Source organism: Carlito syrichta, unplaced genomic scaffold, assembly GCF_000164805.1.
Source record: "Carlito syrichta isolate Samal-C Ts95f unplaced genomic scaffold, Tarsius_syrichta-2.0.1 Scaffold303307, whole genome shotgun sequence".
Classification (NCBI taxonomy): Eukaryota; Metazoa; Chordata; class Mammalia; order Primates; family Tarsiidae; genus Carlito; species Carlito syrichta.
The window spans coordinates 307,632-335,465 of NW_007247403.1; the positions used below are offsets into that span (position 1 = coordinate 307,632).

At 37.3% G+C, this 27,834-nt stretch overlaps 1 protein-coding gene across 2 annotated transcripts in view; it reads right to left on the reverse strand.

The window, feature by feature from the left end:
• The window catches only part of FMN1 (formin 1), a 403,234-nt gene that overhangs the window by 225,714 nt on the left and 149,686 nt on the right, over positions 1 to 27,834 (reverse strand). For both annotated transcript variants that reach the window (XM_008058355.1, XM_008058356.2), the window contains one exon: positions 21,440 to 21,501. In XM_008058355.1, coding sequence (XP_008056546.1) covers positions 21,440 to 21,501 — 62 coding nt within the window. The remainder of the gene's footprint in view (positions 1 to 21,439; positions 21,502 to 27,834) is intronic.

Here is a 27,834-nt window from a genome sequence, read left to right on the forward strand (position 1 = left end):
TTTTCTTCCAGTAACTGAAAGATATGAATTTAAATCAGACTTACTTCCTAACTGATCAAACATGGAATATAATCTACGAAATATTTTCAAAATAAGTGTGTAACTGTTCTGTGCAAAGTTTAAATGTCACTTCAAATTTAGATTGACAGAAGGTTATAGATGGTTATGATATTTTTCTCCCCAGAAATTTTTCTATTTTAAATGTTACAGCTGCACATAATAACAATGTGAAAAGACAGGGGCAGATTACCTGAAAACTCATACATCATTTCTTTGTAAGTCTTTTAAAAGTTAATAACTAACTATATAGGTTAATGATGATACAGGGTCAGCTGTATAATATCTATATCAAAAACCACATACTGCTGTAGTGTTTCATACCATAACATGTTGCTGTTTTATGGAATGTGTTTGTCAGCTATAAGAGATGATGTGCCAGTTTGGTGCCATGCACCCTTTATGAAAAACTCAAATATCCACACCAGTCGTACTCCAAATAATTACAAACTACTTTCACTCTTAATATTTAGATCACTAGACATTTCAACATTGGACCATCACCTTTCCCCTCCTCACATCAGAGCAAAAGGCTTTCTGATTGCATGTCCTTGAACACAATATTAATACAACATATGAAACTGATTGGGATGGTTGAGGTGTTTGAAAGAAAGAAATTTTGATTTTTTATAAAGATTGGCATGAAGATCACTTTTCTCAGTCCAAGTTTGCTTTGTTAAAACGCATCCCTTTCTCAACTGTAGTTGCCAAACATAAAAGTAAATGCCTATTTTCTTCTGAATCACTTTCTTTTTTAAAAAAATCTTTGACTTGCATGTGTTTTTCGAAGTTTCATAACACATATAAGAATAAAAGTATAGAATTAAATCCAAGCATAATCTACTTAGGAAAATACTTAACTGTCTAGTACTAGAAATCAAACCTCATTAAGGGGCAAACATTTGTCTTTCTGTCTCCAGGTATGATTAGTTTTAAAAGCTGACTTTTGGGGTTTGCTATGCAAAATCTTCTAGCAACATACACAGCTTCTCATTCATGGTGTCTATAAATGCTTTGCTTTGGGTGGTTCTTGGGTGCAGGTTTGGAACTAAAAAAAGGTAAAATCACTCTAAAAGGTATTCCTGAGAGCTGGCAGCCTCTCGGTACCTCCACTTTTTTTCTTTTCTTTTTTTTTTTAGGTAACTAGGCTGCTAACGAGTAAGGACTGAGTGATGTTGCTGGACTCCAATGTTTGAGTACAGGTCGCAATAGGACAGAGTCCACTTGCACACTGATCCATATGCCACAAATCTAAAAATCTCACTGAGAATTATAAAATTATCTACCATGCTCTTATTTGCAGATCCAGACTATAATCCTTAACCTTGCAGAAATAGAGTTGGGAAGTATTAGACAAACTTTTGACCTGAAAAAGCAACAAATTTGAAATTGAATTAAGTATTTAAAAGAGGAGTGCTTATTCCCTCTTTTATATATTTCTAACAGAAATCTATTCCATTTTTTTTGTGTCTGAAGATTTTGCTTTTAAACATGCTACTTTAAACCTGCATATTTTCAGTACCACCCTCCATTATGAGCTGCATGATGATTTTTCTGCCCATTATTTCAATTACAGTTAACACTTTAGCTTTGGCAGAGTGATTTTCACATGGCATAAATGATGAAACAGTGGATTGGGAAATCACTTGACTTTCAGTCATGGTGCTTCCATCAGCTGTGTACGTGGTCTTGGGCTCTACTGTTGACTACTAGTAGTAATAACCAGACAGTGAATCTCAAAGGGTGTTCAACTTCCTTGGCTACAACAAACACTGTGACTGTTGGGAATATGTCACTTGCCTTAGAAGTATTGAGGAGGAAAATGTTGAGAACCATTAAGAAACTCGATTCTAACACCAGCTCTTTCAGCCTTCCATTTCTCATCTATATAATGAAAGGGTTTCCAAATGATCATGAATTCAAGTGAGTCCATGTTGCTTTCACTTAAACTAATATAAATAATCATTCACCATAAGCTGTCTAAACACGGACCATCTGATAAATGTGCATCTAAGGCAGTTAGAAACAATAAACATCATTCTCCCAGCAGAAAGTCATAAACTGTCAAAAATAACTTTTAAAAACCTTTTGGGAACATAGTTTTCCCATTACAGTTTTCCTTTGTCTCTGAGTTTGAAAAATATTACCTGTAAAATCACTTTGATTTAGGTCCAGTCTCCACTAAGGGGAAAGAAAAAGGGAAGACCAACCAATGGTTCATTTGCATTACTGTGCTGGCAGATTTAATGGTTTGCTATTTAGTGAAGGTTTATGTCCACCATGTGAATGGCACTGGGGTTAGGGAGTTAGAGAAGGCACCCTGCTTCATAATTATAATGTGAGAAAGAGTCTGTGCCTAAGTCAGTCCAAGGTTTCAGAGGAGGGAGCCTCGGGAAGTCAGAGATGGTTTCATGTACTAGGAGGAAGCCCTGCTCCGCATAGAAGATTGGAAAGGACAGAATGACAAGTTGTGAGCAACTCAAGTGAAAGAAAAAGGCATGGTGACAAGAAAGTAGGAATACTGTGGAAGAGAAAACTAGGATAAGTTGGAATCTGATATTAGAAGGCCTTAAAACTACACCAGGGACTTTGGACTTAACTTGATAGACTATAGTGAGCCACCAGACGCGCTTAAGAGATCTATAAGTAATTTATAAGATGGGTTGAAAACATGCAAGCTATGCTAAAGGCCTAAGTTAGGATGATGGCATCAGAGCGCCAAGAAGTGAGTACACACAAGCAACCACAGAGCTAAAATTAACTTCATTTGGTAATCGAATAGTGCAAAGCTAAGGATGCAGTAGTTGTCAAGGATGCATCTGAGATTTTTGGCCTGGACTTTTACTTTTAGAACAATGGAACCTTAAATATACAGGGCAACTAAGAAGATAGATTGTTTATTGTGCTTACATTGGGAGGAGGGGGAATCAGAAGGAGACAAGAAACTTAAATTAAGGATCTCTTCCTACCCTGGGCTTATAAGACTTTTCTGATGCTCTGGCTTGGGAAATTTTAAGTTTGAGACACTGAAAACATTTCCCAGTGTAGTTTTCCACAAAAAGTTATCTAGAATTCAGGAAAAAGTTTGAATTCAAATATAGAAGTCTGAAAGCATTTATCTACATAAAGATAAACTTGCAGCAATAAATAAAATCTCTAAAAGACAAAGTATAAAAAGTCAGGTGACTAAAGACCACATTTTGGAGAGTCACCATGGGGAATGCTGCAGAAGCAGGGCTGAGACGGCAGCCAAGAAGATAGGAAGCACATTCAGGGGAAGAGGAAAAGAAACTACAGAATTCACTGTCCCAGAACGTCAGATCAGGAGATGGAGGGTTTCAACACGGTCCCTCTATAACCAGGGCAATAAAGAAAGGCTGATAGGAGACCAGTAGCACTTAGAAATTACTTCATTTGTTTCAGTAGAGCTGTAACAGAATTCAAGTGGTAGGAGAATTTGCTTCATGTAATTAATGTTTAAGAATTGTGCCAGTGAGAGGAGGGTTGGGAGCTCAAAGAAGCGATATGGTAAAGGGAAGGGATTTTAATGTAAGGGGTAGCTATGTTTATTATTAGAAATGGAGGAAAGTATCTGCCCAAATGGAATAACAAATGAGAAAAGTGCAGAAGAAGCAGTAGAGGTTGATATTAGAGAATAGGGAGAAAAACACCAGGTGCTTTCCTGTTTTTCCCTATGCATGAGGGCCAAGACTAATAAACAAACAAAGAAATAAAGGTGTTAATAGCCCATAGACAAAGGCACTCATTCCTTATTTGCTTCTAGTCTCAGAAGAAATGCTACCTCTTTCTCTCCAGAGCTAATGCCACCTCCTGGGTCCCTGATTTCACCATTTTCCACATTCTCAGGAACATTTTCCACCAGTTCACCTCTTTTGGCCAGCTCCTCCCTTTAACTATTCAGGGCTCATGTTGAAAATGCTGAACTGCTCAGGCTGTTTCATGCATCATTGACGTCTATTGCATATCCGTTGTTATATGGTAGATAGTAACTTGACAAATATTACCCCATGTAATGTAAATAACACTGTGGTGAAGGTAAGCAGGATCCCAGTTTTATGGTCAGTCCAAAAACACAATCTAGGGAGCGGCAGGTCTATGACACCAGACTGGATCTTCTGACTCTAAAGTTTCATGCTCTCTCTCCTCTGAGGGGCTGTCTCTTGGTCCTGGTCAAGACTCAGGCAGTAGACTCTGTTTCTGTCTAAACATTACAAAGCACTTGGCTTGCTGTCAGAGACTTAACTTTAAATGACTGAAATAACTTGATAAATGGTGTGAAAATTTTATGGTCCTTCCGTCAGACACCGTAATTTATTATCACATAATGCATAGTTAGAAGAACCAAAAGAAACCATCCCCACAAGGGCAAACAATGTGGAGGCAGTGGCCCTTTGACACTCTAAGGCCACAGGCATTATATGAATCCAATAAGAAAGCTGCTTCTACAAGCAAGAGAGCAACCTCTTGATCTTGCAAAATGTTTTTGGACACCTAAAGGCTCTTTTATTACTGTGGCTGATTAAAATGAAAAGCTTAAACGACTAAAATGTTCTTTTTGATGAGTTTTTACCATGAACTATAGACCTTATAGTCCAGTGGGATTCAAGCCCTTTGATCCTGGGCACTCACATAAATTCAGAGCCATAAAACAACATTGGATTTGATTTTACTAGTGTGGCTGATGTTGCCAGATTTGTAATGCAATCTTGTTTTCTCCCCTCCTCAGTTGTGAGCCCATCCACCAATGTTTTATAGCAAAAGGAAAAGAGTTTCGATTTGGTTTTGGCAATCAGATTTCAAGACTGAGCCACTTCTCCAGAATGTAGGAATTTTACAGAAAATAATGATACTGTATTGTATATTAATAAGGATCAGAGATTGATGGTATTTTATGTGCTGAAAGTAAAGTAGCAAAAGGAAAACTCCTTTTCTGCATTATAATCACAGACTTTCATCATTTACAATGGTTAAGAAGATGATGCAATTGAGAATAAAACAAGCTTGAAGTAGAAAAAATATGGTCAGAATTAGGTTTACAAATTTCCAGCAGGACTTATTAAAAATAAGCTAGAAAAATCAGGCCCAAACTTTACCTGTATAGTGACCATTTGTATACCTAGCCCTGAATTGTATCCCACATCTTTAAAATAAAAATTAAAAATTAAAATAAAAAAAATATAAAAATCTAAAGACCCCTGGGTTATTTATTAATGAGTGGCATATCTTAGTTTTCAAACTTCATTTAAAAAAAAAAAAAAGAATTGTAACCTGTGGGAGAAATAAAGAAAATGTTTAAAGGCATACTTTGACGTGTAATTTACTTTCCCAATCTTCCAATTATTTTTCCATGTATGTATCTATACCACAATATCATATTCCTCTAACTTCTAATTTAAGAAATAATATTTTTCCTATAAAGGATCAATGAGGGAACAAGAACACAGATCTATGAAACCCTGAGTTACAGAGGCCAAAACAATCAATAGTGGGTCTTAATTATTCATTTTTTTATGAAGTAAAACACCAGTTTGGGTTCAGTTTGAGAGAACAACATGCTTGGCCTATTCACTGGACCAGAGAATACTAATTTAAGTAAACAATTGTCACTATTATTTTTCACGGATTGCCTTAAGGCTGGAAAACTGCTCAGCAAGATTTTTTAACAGGTGACATGAGATGAGTCATAAGATGCCTCAACAATTATAATTTGAAGAGAGTTGCCACAGAAGGTATGCTTCACTGTGTCAGGGCAATGCCTCATGGCATTTTCAGCTGCAGTTTCTCAACACTGGCTTGAGGCCCTAGTGAACATTTCAGAGTATGATCCATCCAGGTGGATAGCATTCTAACACACATTCTCTTCCTTGCCTTTTGGCGTGAATATATCAGACTAAGCCACATAAAACTGCTGTTTTATAAGTCAAAATAGGTCAAATACCAGCAATTTCATATAGTCCGACTACAAACTTCATTTAGTAAATTTGAAAAGCCGTTATTCTATGTTTTCAATTAATACTTCAAATTAGGTTTATTATATCTATTTGCAGCAGAGAGAGGTCATGCCATATACAGTATTAAAATAAAATAAACAGAATTGTATTACACAGACACCTACAGCAGCTTTCAGAGACAGTGTAAGAAACTACCTCCTATCTACAGAGAGAAATAATGGTTCTGGTGGTATGTATATCTTCAGTTAAGAGAAGGTTATCCAGTTGGCAAGAAAGAGCTTTCTCATTCCATTCTCAAGGGGATAGTATATTGTCCACATCTTCTTCCTCCCTATTAATTAATTCATTCAAGAAATATTTATTATGTATTTACCATGTTCCAGGTACCAGAGGGAGAATCAAGCTGTGCACATTTATGGAGAAGCAACAATGACACTTTTAGAAGCACCAGTTTTAGCAGAAGCAACCATCAGCACTAGTAGAGAGTCAATGCTTATCATGATAGAGCATAAATTCTCTCTCTCTCACCCCTACTACCTCCCACTTGGACGGCTGCAATACTTCCCAGCTGTCCTCTCCACTTGCTCTCTGCATCCTCCTTACAAAATCTATCCTCTACAACAGCAGCCGGTGGCGGGGGGAGGATCTTTGGGGCAAATCTGCTCATGTCATATACTCTTCTGCTCAGAATTAGTCAGTAGATTGTTTGGAGGATGAAATTGTGAAACTAAAATAAATGAACAAGGCCCTTCCAGAATCTTGCCTTCCTCCACTGCAGTGTTTTTCGAACAGTGGGCTATCATCAATCAATGGGATAGCAAACTAGCAAATCAATTTATGTTTTATTACCAGCATTTTTTAAAAGATAAGAGTTGAACATATCAGAGTGCATTACATGTAGTAAGTTCTGTTTAACAGAACTCATTTCTCTCTCTCTCTCTCTCTCTCTCTCTCTCTCTCACACACACACACACACACACACACACACACACACACACACACACACGCACAGTCTGGGTCTCAATATAAAATGTATTTCTTATTCTGGGTTGCAATATAAAAAGTTTGCAAAAACAGCCTACTCATAGAGCTTCACTTCCAATCTTTCTCCTTCACTCACTGTGCTCTTACTCCCAAGGCACCCCCATCCCTAGCAGCCCTTCAAACAAGCCAGGCTCCTCTTCACTCTTCAGGTTTCTGCTTAAAGGTCATTTCCTAATAGTATCCTTCCCTGACTCCCAAGTCTAAACCACACCCCTTCAGAGCAGCTCCACAACACTCCTCACGCTATATTTATTGACTGATGATTTTTATCAAAATCTGTTTCTCTGAATGCACTACAAGCTCCAAAAGGGTTGGGACCAAATCTGTCCTGCTCCCTCTAGCGTCTAGAACAGTGCCTGTCACCCATGAGGCACCTATTCAATACATATTGAACAAATGGTAGAGAGACCTCTAATTTCCTTTTGATGATTCCAGTCTTAGATGAAACATAGATGACTGGTTTTATTAGGTATTGTTTTCAAGTGACCCTTTGTCTCTCATTATGTAGAATGGGCCTGTATATATTTATACGCATAAACAGAGCATGAACTGCTTCTGTAAGTTGATTAAGCATTATGCCTATGAGTATAGAACTATGTGCACTTTTATAAGTATGTTTTTCTGTGATATGAACAAAGAGTTGTGTTTTTTTTTTCCAAGTGTTTAAAGCAAAAGATCCTAGCATAAAACTGGAATGTGCTTCAATCATCAAAAGAAAATTTACCTGGAGCTTTATTCAGAGAAAAAGGGTCAAGCTGACCTCCAGTGGTGAGACTGTGGAATAGCTTCTAAAATAATTGTAAAATATCCAGATTATCTGTCATGCAGAAACACATATACAGGGGTGCAAAAACAATGTATGCACATTTTAAGCGATGTTAAGAGATGGTTGCCATAATCAGAAGCGTCTAGATGCTGATGGTAACCATTTTGAGCACCTATTGTAATTGTAGAAGTCAAATGTGACTTGTACTCATCTTATTGAGTATTACAATTTGAATACAGTTTATTCCTTTCTTAAAATGTATATACTTTTTCTGGCAACCTCTGTATATACAATATGTGTTTCTTAATTAATACTTTAAATTATGTTTATTACATATATTTACAGCAGACAGGGGTCATGCCGTATTATTGTATTAGAACAAAATAAGGAGAACTGTATGACACAGACACCTATGGTAGCTTTCAGAGACAACATATGAAATTTCCACAATCAGAAAATCCAACTTGACAAGTGTCTTAGTGAAGATCTAAGATCTAAAATCAGCAAATTCTATAAAAATTTGAGAATTTTAAAATGCTAACACAAAGCCTTTTTCTCCGTTTGTCTCTGGGTAATAACAGACACTTAGTTGCAGCTGACTGTTGTTATTTAGCCTTTGTGGTATAAATTCTACTTTCTCAACTAAATAGTGAATCCTCTGACTACAGAATCTATGTGAGGATTAAAGAAATTAATCCGTGGCACATGTGATGTGCAATCAGTGTTGGCTGCCATCATCACCATCATCACCATCATCATTCAATGATGTTTTATCTCTAGTACATCTTTTGTATTTGACATGTGCTCAGAGTTATGTATATAAAATTACATTTTAGGAAATTTGTCTTCATAGCAAGAACAATGGTAACATGCAGCATCTCACTTAGAGCTCCTCCAAAATCTATGCTATAACTCTTAGGGTGCTTTTATATCTTCAGATGGTTCCTTCATAAAATCATGGTAGCAGCAATATTTCCATTTTCAGGTGATAAGGAAATAAGTGTAATGTACTTTTACAACAAAAGTATTAAAAGCAATGCCTTTTGGAGCATTAGATATGTAACAGTAAGTACAGAATTTTTTTTTTTTTTTTAACCTAGGCATGTGGTTTCTATTAAAAGACTTTACCACCAAAAAATATAGTTTGGCAGTCACTGACTTAAACTAAACACACTCCACCTCACAACAAATACAATAATTGTCATTTATTGATCATCTACCACAGGCCATTGTGCCCCTAGTCCCATACTGAACTATCACAACAGCTGTAATCCGCATCATAACAACCAAGTTACAACATCGCCACACGCACTTCACAGGTTAGAAGCTGAAGTTCAGAAAGGTTTAAATAATTTGTTCAAGACCACATATTTAGTAGACAGTGGAGACAGGATTCAAACCCAGGGAAGACGGTACATTTGTTTTTCTATTCCACTGTCCTGCCTGGAGTTATGCTGTATCTCATTCAATGAATGATTAGTTACTTCGTTATATGAGCTCATTCTTCAGCATGTTCTGCTCCTAAAGGCCCTCACTCTTAAGGACTGATAGTCCACCAGAAGATAGATCAGAGGCAAAGCTCATTCCAGAATCAAGGTCACATGAAGAAAAGTTTCTAGGGAAGGATCTTCAAGGCATAAGAACTCCCATAGGCAGTTAGTTCAGTGTAGAGGTTAAGAGTGCCACTTTACAAAGTTGGTATCATAACTCATTTACTCCTTATATATGAAGACAGGCACATGGAAAATACTCAATAAGTACCAAATATTATTGTTTTTCCTCTACTAGGACACAGAGAAATCCTGAATCAACTGCAGTGAAGTGGTCAAATCACACATAAGCTTACATATGTGCACACACAAGCACACAATAAATTCACACTATAGATTCCAAAGTCTACATGAGGCTGGATTTCTTAGAAGAGGCAACTGGAGCCACAGATCACACATAAACACATCCTATAAGTGGGTGACAGCATAGAGAACACAGTTGCACAGCCCCATAAGCTTGTTAAGAAATCAGTAGTGCTGGGTATCAGGAGCTACGTTGGAGAAGATAAAGTTAAAGAACAGCTGAAGAGGCCCTGTGTTAAAATTGCAGTGATAATGAGGAAGTAAGTAGCTGGCAAGGGATGCATAGAAGGTTAGCCACGGTATGTTCTTACCCAGTTTATGATCTTGGAAACTGACTTTTCTGTGATTTAGGTCTCAAATCTCTAAGAAAAATTATGGGCAAATATCAAGATTACGGTGACAAGTATTAGAGGCTCTTCTTCAAACTGGGCTCAGAACCAGCTATGAGAAATAAAGCTGGAGAGAGAAATCTCCCACCTGTTCCTTTCTTCTGTGCCTAGGTATGGAGAGCATCGGGATGCCTTATTATTTCTGAAACTAGTGAAATTAGAGGATCCCATTGCTTATTATTTCTCTTTCCCAACACCACAGAGATGTCACCATCATGTTTTAATCACATGGGAGCTCACGCAGGATAGGAATTGGGGATGATCTGCAGTTCTTTGCCTCAGGATGAGAGGGAAAAAAAAGAAGTTAAATCATTATACTACACAGTGAATCAAGTCAGTTAACAGTGAAAACATATCAGACTTAGAAACCAGACAGACCTGATAAACCAATATAGCCATCCCACTAACCAGCTGTGAAAATTCAGGCTTGCACCTCCTCTGAGTCTCAGAAGATTAGACATTATCTGTGTGCAGCACTGAGCAAAGCGTCTTACACAGAGTTGGTACTTCCTATTTAACAACTATGATTATAAACATCTCCAATTAAGTAAAAAAGCAAGAGTACTCAGCATTTAAACACTAGTCAACAAAATGTCTTCCTATCCCTTCCTAAAAATGTGCTAGAACAGACTATATTCAATGTTTTGCACTACTGGCTCATCTTTCACTCCCCCTTTCAAAACTCCTGTCCTTTCAATTCTATTAGTATCTCTTTCAGAAAAGGATAGGAGAGAGGAAGAAAGAGAAGGAGGAAGGAAAAGAAAAAAGAAGAAACAAAAATGCAAGACCATAAAAATCTAAAAGATCAAGGGACTTTGGCTTGGTACCCACAAGGCCATGAAAAACATACATGAGAACATTGTTACTCAACTTCTCTATCCTCTATACCAGGGATCACAAACTTGGATCTCCACTGGGGTCAGGGAATCGATATAAGTAAAGAAGCCTGATATAAGACAGCAGGAAATGTGGGGCAGTATTGTGGCAACTAAAGCATACATACTTATTTAAAATTATTCACAGCAACTTTTTAAAAATTTTAGGCAGGTCTCACTCTGTTACCCAGGCTGGAGTACAATGGCGTGGTCATGGCTTAACCTCAACCTCTTAGACTCAGGCTATCCTGAGTCTCAAATTACTGAGACTATAGGCACGTGCTGCCACATCAGGCTAATTTTTTTATTTTTTGCAGAGACGAAGTCTCACTATGTTCCCTAGGCTGGTCTCGAACTCCTGAGCTCAAGCAATACTTCTGCCTTGGCCTCCAAAAGTGCTGAGATTACAGACATGAGCTACTGCACCTGGCCCAAAAGTAACTTTTTAAATGTCATTGGGCTGACCAAACAAACTTCTCTGGACTGTATTTGATGGTATCACAAATTTAAGGACTCTAATGCTACTCTCAAAATAGCATTCTACCTAAATACCATAAGTAATGCAAGAAATGCTAGCAATGTCGACTCAGATTAATCAACAACTATTTATTACGTTTCAGCTAGTTGCCTAGCACTGTTCAGGCGATATGGGAAAAAGTAGTTCTCCAAGACTTTTGGAATAAGTTGAGACAGACATATGGGCCCACTCTTTTGCCAGTCCAGAAATAATATCACTTTAGAGCTAGAAGGAAACTTACACCAATTAGTCCAATGCTCTTATTTTATAGCTGAAGAATGGAATATTTAGGAGTGACACATGATTGTACAGAACTTACAGAATTTTTGAGTGAGGCAGGACAAGAAGCACTCCCATAGTGCTCTACCACTCCTCACTTCCTATTTCATGAGAGTCAAAAATGAGATAAGGCCAACATTCAAAAAGTCACCTGTTCCAGTATCAGTCTGTCACCTAAAGTCAAAAACAATTGAAATAAAAAGAAAACTGTCTTGATTCACATGTACTGAACTCATGTTTGGAAATTAAGACTCAGCAGGGACGGCTGGGGCTGATGGTACAAGAAGGAAACATATAAAACCAGCATTGGCCACCATAATACAAATAAGTAATAAACATATTCTTCATCCTATAACCAGCCTCCTTCTATAGCTGAATCATGTAGGAGCAAAACACCATCTTGAAGACTGACTGAGACAAGGGCTCCACGATTGCTAAATCAGCTAGGGAATTAATTGCTTCGTGTTTTCCATCAAAATTCAACTCCAAATATATCTAGGTTTCTGGGTAGCCAGTCAGCTAAGAATCATCTCAACACCAGTACAATCAACAAATCTAAGCTCCCAATATTTTGTATCCACAATGAAATGATGAGTTAAATTATTTCTCAATACTTTTAATTTTTCCTTCTTTTTTGGCATCTCGGTAATGAATTACACTAATATCAGCACTTGGGGGGAATACCAGAGGGTTACAACATCATCATATTTCATAGTTGTGAAAGTTTTGTTTATAGGCCTACAGATTACTCCTTCCCTCACGTATTCTCAGGGAATTAAGAGATTTAAATGTATTGTGTTGATAATGAAGAACATAACAAATGGAAAAGGCTGGGGATTTATGTCTTGATAAACTTAGCCATATCAGCTCACACGTAGTCTGTACTCAATTTTGTTTTAACAGCAATGTGTAAACTATTAGAAATGGTCAGCTTCTCGGCCTTTTGGCTAAGATCAAGTGTGTAGAAATGGTCAGTGGGAAGGCTGGAGACAGTAAAATAAGGAAGTCGATAAGTTCTTAATGGAAGCCAACAAACGATTTGGTTCTCATGGGGACAATAAGGTACAACGTAAGTACACTTTCGGTTTGGCATCCATCCCTGGATATTTTGCAGTGGGAGTTACCATGTTTGAAATGTGACTGCATTACACAATGCGCAGGGGCCTGCCAGAGGCCATCACCTGGTAAAGTTTCCTCTCAGTTAGGAACTATGCCTGTGATCAATAGGGAAGATGAAAAAGCTTCCTGTAAGGGAAACGTCACTGTTGGCTGATTCTTTTTCTTGTATCCTACAACCCAAACAACTTAGTTACAAACAGATAAAACAATCTATCACTTCCATGGCATCTACTTTCAAATTGCTTAAAGTGCTGGTAGAAAAAAAATATATATATATTTTTAATATGTATTAAAATTATCCAGCTCCTCATAAGCCAGACAAAGGGAATGTATTTTTTTCCTTCACCTTTCAAAATTGAGGAAGTAGAGATCCAAGAAGTCCTACCCATCCCATTTTTATGCTTCCCTTTTGTCATAAAGAAGAGCTGGGCCATCTACAGAAGTTTCATTGACCATTCTAAGAGCCGCATTCCTTCATTGAATGACATCTGAAAAGAGGGTAGAGTATAACTGAAAACCTAAATACATTTTTCCAGAGGCAAGCAAACCGAGAAGAGACCTGCAGGCCAGAAAGGAGAACCTCTAGAAGAAATTAAAAGGTTAAAAAGGGTGGGGATATAAATAATAGAGATTTAGACATTCTTAGTTAGATAATCCTAATTTAGACATTCTTAGTTAGAAAGCATAGTGTGGGAGATAAATCAAACTTTTTTTTTTAGTAGGAGGGGGCTAATCATAAAATTCAGAGGTGCTATTAGAGATTATATGACCTGATTCCTCACTTTTTAAAATTAGAAAACTGAGACCAAAGCATTGCCTCAAGTTCACATTGTTCATAGTGCCAAATGTGAGACCAGAATCCAGATCTTTGAATTCAAAATCTAAGATCCTTTCCATAAATGTTGCACTGCCTAATGGAAAGACAATTAGCTTCAAAGTCAGACAGACCTAGGTGGATTCAAATTCAAGTTCCCCTACTTACTAGTCTAGAACTTCTACAGATCACCATCTCTGAGCGTTCCATGTTTTATTATTATTTTGCCTATATTTCTACATTGACTATTTATAATACTAATGCTAAATGCCTAAAACAAAGTAGGAGCTTGATAAAAGTTAGTTGCTATTATTTTTCAACCATAGGCTATTATATAAAAAAAAAAAAAATCTGTGTCTCCATGTGCCAAGAACCTTGCTAGGTACTATACATAACATACAGAAAAAGAAAATCATTGCTTCCTCTAAGGTGCCTACAATCAGCAGGTTAATAAGCAGGACCTTGATTGCACAAAAAGGGTAATAAAACCACTCAAAGAATGTGACTTGAACTCAGGAAGTGGATTATATGTTGAGATAATAAGATTACATAAATCAATATAGAGCAGTATTCCAAACAATGGAATTCTTGGGGGGGGAAAAGAATTACGTTGGAGACAAGCTACACAGGTTTTTATGCGACAGTTCTTTTTTATACATGGTAAAGCTCTAACAGGGGAATACAAGATATTACTCAACCTTATCTGACCATGAAAACTTTTTGTCAAGGGGCATTTCAAAAGATCGCTGCTCAGTGGAATCTGCTTTGGGAAAGCCTGACTTAGACATCCTAATACAAAGCACAAAGGCCAGAAGAACAACAGGGAGATCATAGAACAGTCACTCTCAATGAATAAGTCATATATTCCAAAGAAGTCCTCAACCAAAAAAGCATAAGGAACACTCTAAACTCAAGTTGCTTCATTACAAAGATATTTGCAAGGGGAAGAAGGAATGAGGCTGGGCCCGGTGGCTCACACCATGTAATCTCAGCACTTTGGGAGGCTGAGGCAAGAGGATTGCTTGAACCCAGAAGTTCAAAACCAGCCTAGGAAACACAGCAAGAACTCGTCTCTACAAAATAAAAAATAAAAAAAAATTAGCCTGATGTGGTAACACATGCTTGTAGTCTCAGTTACTCAGGAGGTTAAGGCAGAAAGATCACCTGAGCCCAGGGGTTGAGACTGTGGTAAGTTGTAATTATGCCACTGCACTCCAGCCTGGGTAATAGAGACCCCAACTCAGAAAAAAAGGGGTATGGGGAGAAGGAATGAGAAATAACATTTACTTGAGTATGTGTTTTGTAACTGGTATTACAGGGTGCATACCATAGTGAACTACCCAAGGATAGAGGTCACCACTAACATAATTACTATTCTTGTATAGTTGCTGAAACTTGAGAAAACCAAGTCTCCCCACAACTGATTAATTTTTCAAGGTCACAGTGCAAGGAACTGAGTGGCATCCTGACTTCAAAACTCCAGTTTGTTCACACTGTCATCATGCATAAAATAATATCACATCTGATTCTTGAATTTCCTTAAGGGAAGAGATTTGCTGTTCAGAGAAACAATCTGAAAAACAGCTAAATTGGTAATTTTCAAACATTTGCCCCTACATAATCTCAAAGAAGTAGCTCTATTTGTATTACAGGATAATGAGTTTTACAATGTGCCTTAGTAGGACAGATCAAAACTATGTTTCTACACAGCAGTCCCAAACTTGCTGTGCAATGGTACCATGCACAAAAGTATTCCTCAAACAACTGAGAATTTGTAAGATGTTGTCTCTTCAAAAGTGAAGTCAGTCACAGAATTACCCCAAATTGTAAGTACTGTGAAGTACTGTAAACCCTCGAAACAGAGTTTGCTAAATGAAAGGCACACTTGGACAAAGCTAAAAAACCTTGCTTTGGATACATTACAAATGACAATTGAGGGGGGAATCCCCCCAAAAATGTAATTATTATTTGGAGGGTGAGCCCCTTTTAGTACAGGCTTCTCCTGCTAGGTAAGTATTCTTGGAAACCATTGGCATCAGTGTACCAGCTAGCGTTGTTATGAGAGGCTGTGTTCGACTTCTGTGACTGTTTTTTTGGAGATTGTTTCAATGCATTTGCCCATTTCACGATGGGTGATTTATGAGCACATCTGCCCACAGCACACTGAGGAGTCAGCAACTTTTGACGAAAAACAGCAAGACCCCCCCCCCATGCCCCACCTTCTACATTCACCTATTCTCACCCAGAGCAATTTTTTTGTTGTTGTTTCCCCAGGATGAAAACAGTCCCCAAAGGGAAACGTTTTGCTGATGTGGAAGATGTGAAACAAAAAACAGCAGAAGCGCTAAAAGGCAACACAAGCGACGAGATCAAAAGCTTTCAAGCTGTGGAAAAAGCACCTCAACAGGTGTGTTACATCAAACAGAGAGTACTTTGAAGGTGACTGAAGTTTAAACATATAAGAATATTTAGCTTTTTATAAATAAATTCCAGGGGTTTTTGGGTCCCCCTCATAAAATAGTGAAGTAACAGTAAATGTCTGACCTGCCAGTATTCTTCAATTGGAGATCTAAGTGCTTTGAGTTTGTGTAAAGGTATATAAACATAAGGCCCTAGGAATTGATTCATTCAAGTCATCAATAAATCTTTGCTTTTGAACTATAAGAGGAATACATCTGTAAGTTACTACATATTTTGAAAAGCCAGTCTCAGGACTGGCCTGTGTCCTTTCTGTAGTGCAGTACTCAACAAATGTTAGCTACAGAGCACAGATGAGATTAAAAACTCTGTTACTTGCTGTGGGACTACAGGATAAAAAAGTCAACCATCCAAAGTATTTTAGGTGGCAGGGTTTCCATTTTGCTGGTGGGGAAACAGAACAATTAAGTGACTTCCCTACAAATCTATGGTCAAAAACAGAATAGAAAGTTGAATTTAGATTCTTTGTTTCTTTCCATTGAAAACATTCCCCAAACAACTAAATGTAATACATATCAATTCTTTTACATAGTGTCAGAATGAATCACTTTCTCTGTGTACTTTGAGCATGAAATCCTTCTTTTTCTAGAGAGGCATGTTAAAGAAGTCCTGAAACACAACTGACTTCACAGTGACCTGTTAGTGGAGAAATTCTGACAATCTAACAGGCAATGAAGGAAGTCAATAAAAATCCCATCTAAAGAAATTAGCATAAAAATAGCACCCATTATCTTCCACCAGTCCTGTGACAATAGGTGAGACTTTGTTACTTAGTGGAATAAATCAGGTAGGGATGATATTCAGTATCTACCTCTGAGTACATCCAGTTTGAGTTTTTGTCTACTTGCCTTAAGAACCGCATCTGTTCTAATTGGTTGGTGTTGCTGCTAAACTAGTTGCTTCATTTTATTTTCAACATCACTCAGAAAACAGAGGTTAATTAAATCACAGAGGAGCCAAGCAGGTGAAATAGCCCAGAGTGGACAGTGGCAAATTAGAAAGCATGTGTCGTGGTTGAAGTGGACGCCTGCTGCTTGACCCCAGCAGGTTGAAGTCATATAAGAAAATGAGCCCACTGCTGCCAGGCTTTCCAGAGTTGTTAGGAGCAGCTAGAAATCCAAGTTTTTATATAAAGATCTCCATATTTTAAAATAATTATTCCTAGTTCAACCTTTAAAGCGCTGTGTTTGCCTAACAAAACATTTCTCCAGGTCAAATCAGAGAAGATTGCCAGTTTCCTACTGAGGGTTGTTTGTGATTGTTAGAATAGTTTTAAACTATCACCACCTCAATGGTAGTAGTGTGTAAGGCCACAGAGTTTTAGAAATTAGGCATAGATCAAAATACGGGGCAAAATATTTTAAGTTTGCTAATAGAAACAAAAGAGCAGATAATTCTTTTAAAGACACTTAAAAAAAATCTAAAGTGTAGCCAGGTGAGGTAGCTCACACCTGTAATCCCAGCATTTTGGGAAGCCAAAGCCAGAGTCTTCCTTGAGCCCAGGAGTTCAAGACCAGCCTGGGCAATATAGCAAAAACTTGTCTTACAAAAATGTAAAAAAAAAAATTGTCAAATGTGGTGGTGTGCCCCTGAAGTCTCAGCTACTTGGGAGGCTAAGGTGGAAGGATCATCTGAGTCCAGGAGGTCGAGGCTGCAGAGAGCCGCTACTGTACCACCACACTCTAGCCTGAGTGACAGAGTGAAATTCCGACTCAAAAAATGAAACATAAAAGAATTTAAAGTATAATTAGGAACATCTTTAAACCTTTACTACTATTAATCACACCTCAATCTAGCCTGTCTTTTAAGTGGAGATCATGACCACAATATACTTTTTTTCTTCCGTTTACTCTTTTTTTTTCCATCTCCAATCTTTTCTTAGTTTGAGATGTAAGATCACAGGACTCTGAGAGAGATGACAGGAGATAATATAAGGGGCAACCCAAAAATGGAATTTATCTATTAAAAATTGGGTATTTATTCTTACAGGTTTAAGCGTCAGTCACCTGTAAAGTACTCTCTGTTGCAATACACTTATCAAGATGCTTTATCCGCTGCTCAAAACGGTTTTTGAACTCATCAATTTCAATGCCTTTTAGGTACTTCTGCTGTTTTTTGTTTTAGCTCTTCCACGTTAACAAAATGTTTCCCTTTGAGGGCTTTTTTTTAATCTGGAGAATCCCAAAAAAAAGTTGCTTGGGGTAAGATCAGGTGAGTATGGAGAGTGAGGCGTGGGGGTTATGGCATTTGAACACTCAGCAAGGTGTGGGCAGGTACACTGTCATGGTAGAAGAATCAGTCACCTGTTTGCCACAACTCAGGATATTTCTTCTACAAATCTTGACGCAAACTTCTCAAAACTTCCAGATAAAAACCTATAGGTTCCTAGAACACTAACCTAGTAGGGGAAGCCTGAACTACAAAGGGCTTGCCCTCCAAAAGGTAATTCCAGTTTTGCTGGGGCACCCTCTCATATTATAATGTGTTTTGAACAATGCCTAGCACATAAGTAAGAACTCAAAAACTGTAAGCATCTACTATTACTGTGAATATTATTTAGCTGTCATAGCTCTCACAGGGCTGATCTACAATTTGGGAAAAGCTAGTGCTAACTCTAATAACTTAGTTGTTAAAACTTCTGCTGACAGAATCTCTTCCTGACCTATTTAACAACGTTACTTAAATTATCCCCCCTCAATGTCAGTTCCTCTGAGACAGCTGAGAATCCTTTTTCACACCAGAACAAACAAAAAGAAAGAGAGGTCTCTGTAGGGCATTTTACAGCAAAGGAGATAAGGGTTTCTTCTTCTCTTTTTCTTCTAGGAGACAGAGGTACTTTTCCACTTTTTTGTTTCTTTGTGAAATTGACTAATTTTATCTCCCAAACTACTTAAACTTGACAGGAATTCATACACAATACTACTTATCTAATAATTTTCTGCTACTTTCAATGAGTTCATATATAATCCAATGTACTGTCTCAAGTTATTTTTAAAAGCACATTTTCATACATTAAAAAGAAAAATATTTAATATACCTGATAAAGGGTTAATATACAAAAATATATAAAGAACACATATAATTTAACAGCAAGGACACAAACAAGCCTCCTTTTAAAATGAGCAAAGAGCCGAAGTGGTGGCTCATGCCTGTATTCCTAGCACTTTGGGAGGTCAAGGTGGGAGAACTGCTTGAGTCAGGAGTTCGAGACCAGCCTGGGCAACATAGCAAGACCTCATTTCTACAAAAAAAAAAAAAAAAAAAAGATTAGCCTAGCCGAGCATAGAGGTGTACATCTGTCCTGTGAGTCCCAGTTACTTGGAAGGTTAGACAGATGGATCACCTGAGTGCAGAAGGTCGAGGCTGCAGTGAGCTGTGATTGTGGCACTGCACTCCAGTCTGGGCAAAAGTGAGACCTAACTAAAATAATAATAATAGTAACAGTATTGATAAATAAAATACAAATAAAAATGAGCAAAGAACCTGAGGAGATATTTCTCAAAAGAAGACATATAAAATGGCCAACAGGTATATGAAAAAATGCTCAGCATCACTAATCATCAGGGAAATGCAAATTAAAACCACAATGAGATATCACTTTATAAAATGGCTAACCAAAAATGTTAAAAAGAAAAATCACAAATATTGGTGAGGATGTGGAGAGAAGAGAATCCTTGCACACTACTGGTGGAAATGTAAACTAGCAGCCATGGAACACAGTAAGGAGGCTACTCAAAAAATTAAAACTAGAACTACTATATAACCCAGCAAACCCTTACTGGGTGTACAGTCACAGGAAATAAAGACAATATGGCAAAGAGATAGCCACACTCCTATGTTCACTGCAGCATCATTTACAAAAGCCAAGATATCCTAGTAACCTAAATATCCATCAATGGATGAATGGAAAAGAAAAATGTGGCACGTATACACAATGGGATACTACAGTCTTAAAAAGAAGGAAATCCTGTCATTTGCAACAACATGGATTAACCTGGCACAGTGAAATAAGCCAGGCACAGAAAGACAAATACTGCATGATCTCATTCATATGTGGAATCTAAAAAATTCTAACTTATAAAAACAGAGAGGAGAATGATGGCTACCAGGGGACAGGGGATGGAAGGTGGAAAAGGAGCAAGGAGTTGCTGGTTAAAGGATACAAAATTTCAGTTACACAAGAAGAATATATTCAAGGTGGTGTAGTATTGTACAACACAGTGACTACCGTTAATAACAATGTACTGTATATTTGGAAACTGCTAGAAGAATAGAGTTTCAATGCTCTTATTACAAATGATATGTGTCTGAAGTAATGAATATGTTAATAAGCTCAATTAAGTTACCCTAGGATGTATAAAGATTTCAAAACATGCTGCATACCATAAATATGTATAATTTCTATTTTTATTGTTAATAAAACATTTTTATTATTTATTGTTAATAAAAACTTGATCCATAAATTCATTAAACTAGCAAGTAATGAGGTAACATTAAATGAGAAAAAATTTTTATTGAAATTTTGCTGTGACTCTCAGTGCCTGATTCAATATCTAGTATTTGAAGTTAAGATTCTGAACTTCCTGCCAAAGGCACTATAAGCAAATGTCAAACATAGGGAATGGCAAGTAGATGACAGGGTGAGGGAAATGATCCCTCAGTCATTGTGGGCTTCACAAAGAAGAACTGAGTCAGCAATTTCTCGACACTCCCTAGGGATACTGTATGGCTCAACACAACTCTTCCTCTTCCTAGGGCCCCTTCCTTGAGTGCCTCAATCTGTATGACATCATATTGTAGGGGTGTGCTAAGAGACATATAAAGCCAGGCATACTGGCTTTCTTGCCAGTCCTTGAACTTTTCAAGTTCTTTTCTATATCAAAATCTTTGCTACTATTGACATATAGGGGTATGCTAAGAGACACATGAACAGGAGTAAGCTGAACAAAGATAATTTACACTGTGCATAAAAAATTCTGAAATACTTCATATAAACAGTAAAAGTGTAAATACTTTATCTTACTTCCTGTTTTAAGAATAAAACTATCATTTTCCAATCAAGTCAAATACATTTATGGTATTCTTGTTTTTAATTAGGAATTCAGTTCTATTGAAAACAGAATCCAAGTCTTTTATCCTCAGAATAGACTCAGTACTCACTAGCAGGCACAAGCTGTCTAGTTTAAAACTTCAACACAAGAAAAATATTTACCTCAGCACACGAGACAATGAACTATCAGTCTCAGAATCAGTTTAGTAGAATCAAAGAGATATACCTGCAGGTTTTCAATTTCGTCTTTGTGCTCCCTCTTCAAGTGTAAAATAGCAGCTTGGTATTCTGTAAAATCACAAAAGAAGTCAATTATAAAGCAGCACAAAATTCAAGTGTGCATCTCCTAGATTTCAGAGGCCCTGCTACACATAAGCTGAGTAAATAAATGCTACAATTTCATATTTACCTGACAGGACATGCTAAAAATTGAGTCAAGATAAGACAAGTAGCTCAAGATAAACGAGAGATTCCTTCCTTTTAGCAAACCTTGAAATATGAAAAGCCCCAAATTAAGCAGATAGGATAGGGTTAAAAAAAAATAGCATGAAGTTGTGTTCCACAGAAAGACTGGGTCAGGTGTTTGTCTTTAAGGAGGAGTTGGAAGTTCAGGCCCCACAGAGAACAAATACAGGCGTGTTAAGAGCAGACGGGGCAGAAAATAAAAGAAAACTTTCTATGTGAGATCGAATTCTATTTTTAGCTCTGTTAAAAAAAAAAAAATCTCCATTTGAATGCAAGTCTAAGTAATCATCCAGGGCTGATTTTAATCTTTAGATCACCTCAGAAAGCAGAAAGTCAAGACGATTTGTCATTTGGATGAGAGATTCTGGGGCAAACTGAGTCTGAAAGAACAAAAATAAATTTCTGTTCCAATTTTAATCTAAGCCTAATAACGTTTATTCCAACAGTAAGTCCCAAGTGTAGAGAGGAACTCTAGCCAACCACTTAAAACTCCCACTGCTCTGGCTGAGCGTGAAGCCATCAAGACAACTTCATTTCCAGCAGAACTTCTAAGCACGTGGGGTCACAGAACTGCACAAGCTGCAGAGAACCACAAAGCAAAATGCTGTGAGTACACATTTTTGTGGCATAAGTCATCTATTTTACAAATGTGCTTGGGGTCGTAAGTACGAGTAAGAAAGAAATCAGTTTTGTTGTTTTTTTGGTTTTTTTTGAGTTGGAGTCTCACTCCGTCTCCCAGACTGGAGTGCAGTCGCCGCTCCCGGCCACCGCAACCTTCACCTGCTGGGCTCCGGCGATCCTTCTGCCTCAGCCTTCCAAGTAGCCGGAATTACAGGCGCACGCTACCATGCCCGTTTAATTTTTTTAATTTTATTGTAGAGATGAGGTCTCGCCTGCCCAGGCGGGTCTCGAACCCGCGGGCTCAGTCAATCCACTCACCTCAGCCTCCCAAGGCGCAGGATTACAGGTTGAGCCACCGAGCCCGGCTGTTTTTTTTGTTTTTGTTTTTTTTGAGGTTGGAGTGCAATGGCATGCTTACGGCAACCCCAGCGTCGACCTGCTGGGCTAGCAATCTTTCTGCCTCAGCCTTCCAAGCAGCTGGAACTACAGGTGTGCACTATCACACCCAGCTAATTTTTTTATTGAAGAATCGTGGTCTCACCAAATTGCCCGGGCTGGTCTCGAACCCGCAGGCTCCCAAAGTGCTGGGATTAGAGGCTGGGCCACCGAGCCTGGCCAACAAACAGTTTTAAAAAGATAACTTAGAGATAATATTTGCAATACTAGGTGCTTAGAAAAAAAAAAACTTAGAAATATGTAAAGACTTCATATGAGAAAATAGTAACACTTCATTGAAGTGTTGTACTAAGAAAGAGAGCTAGTCATTTTTTGATTTATAAAGACTCAATATTATAAAGCTTAATTTTTCTCAAATTGATTTATATATTCAATGCAATATTTCCAAATTTCTCAAAGGTTTTTGTTTTGTTTGCAACTAAGGAGCTCATTCTGAAATGTATGAGGAAGTATGGAAGCACAAAATGGTAATAAAAGCCCCCCCCCAAAAAACTCAAGAAAATATAAATTAAGGTAAGACAACTTACCTCCTAACAAGAATTATTTTTAATAATTTCCATGTAATTAAGATGACACAATACTGACACTATATAACAAATAACTAATAAGTCAGAGTAGAGAGACCAGAAATATGCCATGAATTTATGGACACATGACATATGACAGAAGTAGCACTGAAGATCTTTGCTTACACAAAGAATGTTTTTTTCAATAATTTTTGGCTAGAAAAAAGTGAAGATTTTTATGAAAAACATGAAACTGGATTCCAACCTGATACAACAAAATAATCTATTCAAAATCCATTAGGAGTTAAACTTTTAAAAAGCAAAACTATAAATATTTTATAAGATAATATAGCATAATATTTCTATAATCCTCAGAGGATGCCTAAAACTCACAAAGCACTACATGAAAGGGAAAAAATTGATAAATTTGAGTACATTAAAATGAAGAACTTGAAGAACTTCTTTTTCTAAAAATATACAATAAAGAGAGAAAAGCCAAGCCACAAAGTGGGAAACTGTATCTGAAACATATGTAATCAACCAAGATCTAGTGTAAATATATATTTATATAATAAAATATATTAAAAGGTACTCATACTTAGAGTAGTCAGTAATACTTAAGTCTGGCAAAAATTGAGTGCTACTGAAGATATGGGGCAATGGGAGTGTCCCTACACTTAACAGTAAATTGGTATAATCACTATGGAGTGCAAATTGGTATAATCACTATGGAAAATATTTAATGCTTTTTAATAAAGTAGAAGACACTCAGGCCTCCCTACCCAACAACCCTAATCACATATAAATGACAAAACTATAAAGAAAAGCAGGTAATAATATTAACAGAAGTTAGGAGAACGGTGGCTTCCAGGAGAAGAGAAATTGAGTTCAGTAATAATTAAGCAAGGTGGTGTTACATAGGTGCTTAATGAAAAATTATTCTTTAGTTTTTTTATGTGTTTCATGAAATTTTATTTAGGTATATTATGTAACATTAAGATATAAGAAAAAATTGAGAATTGGTTATATTCGTTTTTTCATACATCAGATAGGCACAAGAAAATCTCTAGATAAGAAGCATACAACAATTTATTTTTTATTTTTTATTTTTTTGAGTTGGAGTCTCACTCTGTCGCCCAGACTGGAGTGCAGTGGCCGCTCCCGGCCACCGCAGCCTCGACCTGCTGGGCTCCAGCGATCCTTCCGCCTCAGCCTTCCGAGTAGCCGGAATTACAGGCACGCGTTACCACGCCCAGCTGATTTTTTGATTTATTGTAGAGATGAGGTCTCGCTGCCCAGGCGGGTCTCGAACCTGCGGGCTCAGGCAATCCACTCACCTCAGCCTCCCAAAGGCGCGGGATTACAGGCTGAGCCACCGAGCCCAGCTCAGCATACAACAGTTTAATAAGTTTGAGTCTTGTACAAATGTTGAGTCCCAACCCATGTGATGATAAATATCTAAATCCTAATCATTTCCAAGATTCTGCAAAGTAGTCAAAGGAAGGAGGAAGGAAGGCTAGTTAAACAAACATTATTGTGAAATTGATGTCCCTTGAGAATAGCATCTACATTCTAAATAGAAATTACACAGAATATATTTTGAAATTATTCATTTTGTACAAATTGTACCTATAAGGGTGTAACATATGTAGTTATGACTAATTCATTAACAATTCAATGAAGGAGACCATTGCAAAGCTAACACCCAGCAAAGCATGATTCATTGCCTCCTTAAACAAATATTTTTGCCAACAGTTCCAGTGTGAAAGGTGGCAGGAAAATGCACCCTCATCCCAACAAGCATGACAAAACAGAATCTCTGGGCAGCATGTAGAGAAGGAGGAAGCTAATGCCTTCAATAATGGAATGCTCATTTTGAGGGTTCACAAGGGAGTGGAAGGGGAATATAAAGGTTAGCATGAGTCAAGGTTAAGTTGGTCATTTTCAAATGTGTCTTATTAGGCAGCCCCCAGGCCAAAACACTTATTTAGGCTTGCAAATTCCTTAGAGTAGTCAAAGGCAAATCTGGGGGGTGAAGATAGTATGGCAAAGGTGTCAATTCAAGACCAAGGATGTTTATGTTTGCTAAAAAGAGAACTTGACCCCAGTAGTCAGGAGCTCGGAGGGCCTATAAATGTGTGAAAAGGAGGGTTAAAGATTTTGAGCATAAGGGCATGAAAAAAGGCAAACCCCTTTGTAGTCATATTAGCCCCCAATGGAATTATTATCTAGCCCACAAAAACAGAAACCTGAAGAATGTCTTTTAAAAAAATAATACATTTCATGCAGACAACACAAACAAATGAAAAAAATATCCCATGCTAATGGACTGGAAGAATCAATATCATTAAAATGAGCATATTGCCCAAAGAAATCTACAGAGTTAACACAATGCCTATCACATTACCAATGACATTTTCACAGAATTAGAAAAAACAAGTTGGGCTCGATGGCTCAGCCTGTAATTTGCGCCTTGGGAGGCTGAGGTGAGTGGATTGCCTGAGTCTGCATATTCGTGACCTGCCTGGGCAACTTGGTGAGACCTTATCTCTACAATAAATCAAAAAAACTAGCTGGGTATGGTAGTGCACGCCTGTAGTTCCAGCTACTTGGAAGGCTGAGTGGAAGGATCGCCAGAGCCCAGCAGGTCAAGGCTGCGGTGGCCAGGAGCAGGCTACTGGACTCCAGTCTGGGGAACAGAGTGAGACTCCAACTCAAAAAAAAAAAAAGAAAAAACAATCCTAAAGTTTATATGAAATCAAAAAACAGCCTGAATAGCAAAAAAAAATTCTAAGCAAAAAGAGCAAATCCAGAGATATCACATTGCCTGACTTCAAATCATATTACAAGGCTGTAGTAACTAGAACAGCATGGCACAAAAATAGACACATAGATCAATGAAACAGAATACAGAATCCTAAAATAATGCCACCTACCTACAACTGATTTTTGACAAAGTCTGTAAAAAGAAACAACGGGAAAAGGACACCCTCTTCAATAAATGGTGGTAGGAAAATTGGCTAGCCATATGTAGAAGAATAAAACTGGACCCCTATATCTTACAATATACAAAAATTAACTGAAGATGGATTAAAGGCCTAAACACAAGACCCACAATTATACAAATCCTAGAAGAAAAACTAAGAAAAACTCTTCTAGACATTGGTCTAGGCAAATAATTTATGATGAAGGTCTCAAAAGCAAATGCAACAAAACCAAAAGTAGACAAATGAAACTTAATTATACCAAGAAACTTCAGCTCAGCAAAAGAAATAATCACCAGAGTAAATGGACAGAATGGGAGAAAATATTTGCAAATTACGCCTCCAACATAGGACTAGTATCTAAAAACTAGAAGGAACTCAAACAACTCAACAAGAAAAAAACAAACTGGGCAAAGGATATGAACAGACATTTTTCAAAAGAAGATATACAAGCAGCCAACAAACACATGAAAAAGTGCTCAACATCACTAATCATCAGAGAAATGCAAATTAAAACCATACTGAGATATCATGCTACACCAGTCAGAATGGCTATTATTAAAAAATCAAAAAACAACAGATGTTGGCTTGGATGCAGAGGAAAAGGAACAATTATACACTGTTGATGGGACCTATACACTGTTAGTTCAGTCTCTGTGGAAAACAGTATGGAGATAACTCAAAAGATCTTAAAATGGAACTACCATTCAACCCAGTGATCTCACTATTGGGCATCTACCAAAAAAGGAAAATAAATCATTATATAAAAGATACCTGTACTTGTATGTTTATTGTAGTACTGCATACAATAGTAAAATCATGAAACAGACGTAAGTGTCCATCAACAGTGGCGTAGATAAAGAAAATGTAGTAAATGTACACCATGAAATACTACGTCATCATAAAAATAGAATGAAATCGTTTTTTGCAGCAACATGGATGGAGATGGAGACCATTATCCTAAATGAACTAATTCAGAAGCAGAAAATCAAATATCGTATGTTCTCACTTATGAATGGGAGCTCAGTGGGTACACATGGACATAAAGATGTAAATAATAGACACTGGGGACTCCAAAAGGAAGGGCAGTGAGAAGGGAACGAGGGTTGATAAATTACCTATTGGGTACAATGTTCAACATTTGGTTGACGGGTACACTAGAAGCCCAACCCCACTATTATGCAACATACCCATGTAACAAACATGTACAAGTACCCCGTGAATCTAAATTTAAAAAATTTTTAAATAAAATAATACATTACATGAAAGAAAAAGGAAAAAGGTTCCTGCAAGATTCAATATTTTGGAGAAAAAAAATATGAAAGAACTTCCTCCGTAAAAATAAAGCCCTTTGTAGTCAAATACTTAGTCTAATTGATTCCTTACCTTTTTGTTGGGTAAACCTTCCTTTCTGATCAGTTCACATAAACAAAACATCCTTTCTGCCAGGTGTCATTACAGGATTTGTGTCCTCTAATTTGCCAAGAGCAGAACTAAAGATGATTTCACTAACATGGAAGATATATAGTAACCATTGCTATACAAGTTCATCACTTATTAAATGATTTTTACTATTCATATATGGGTAG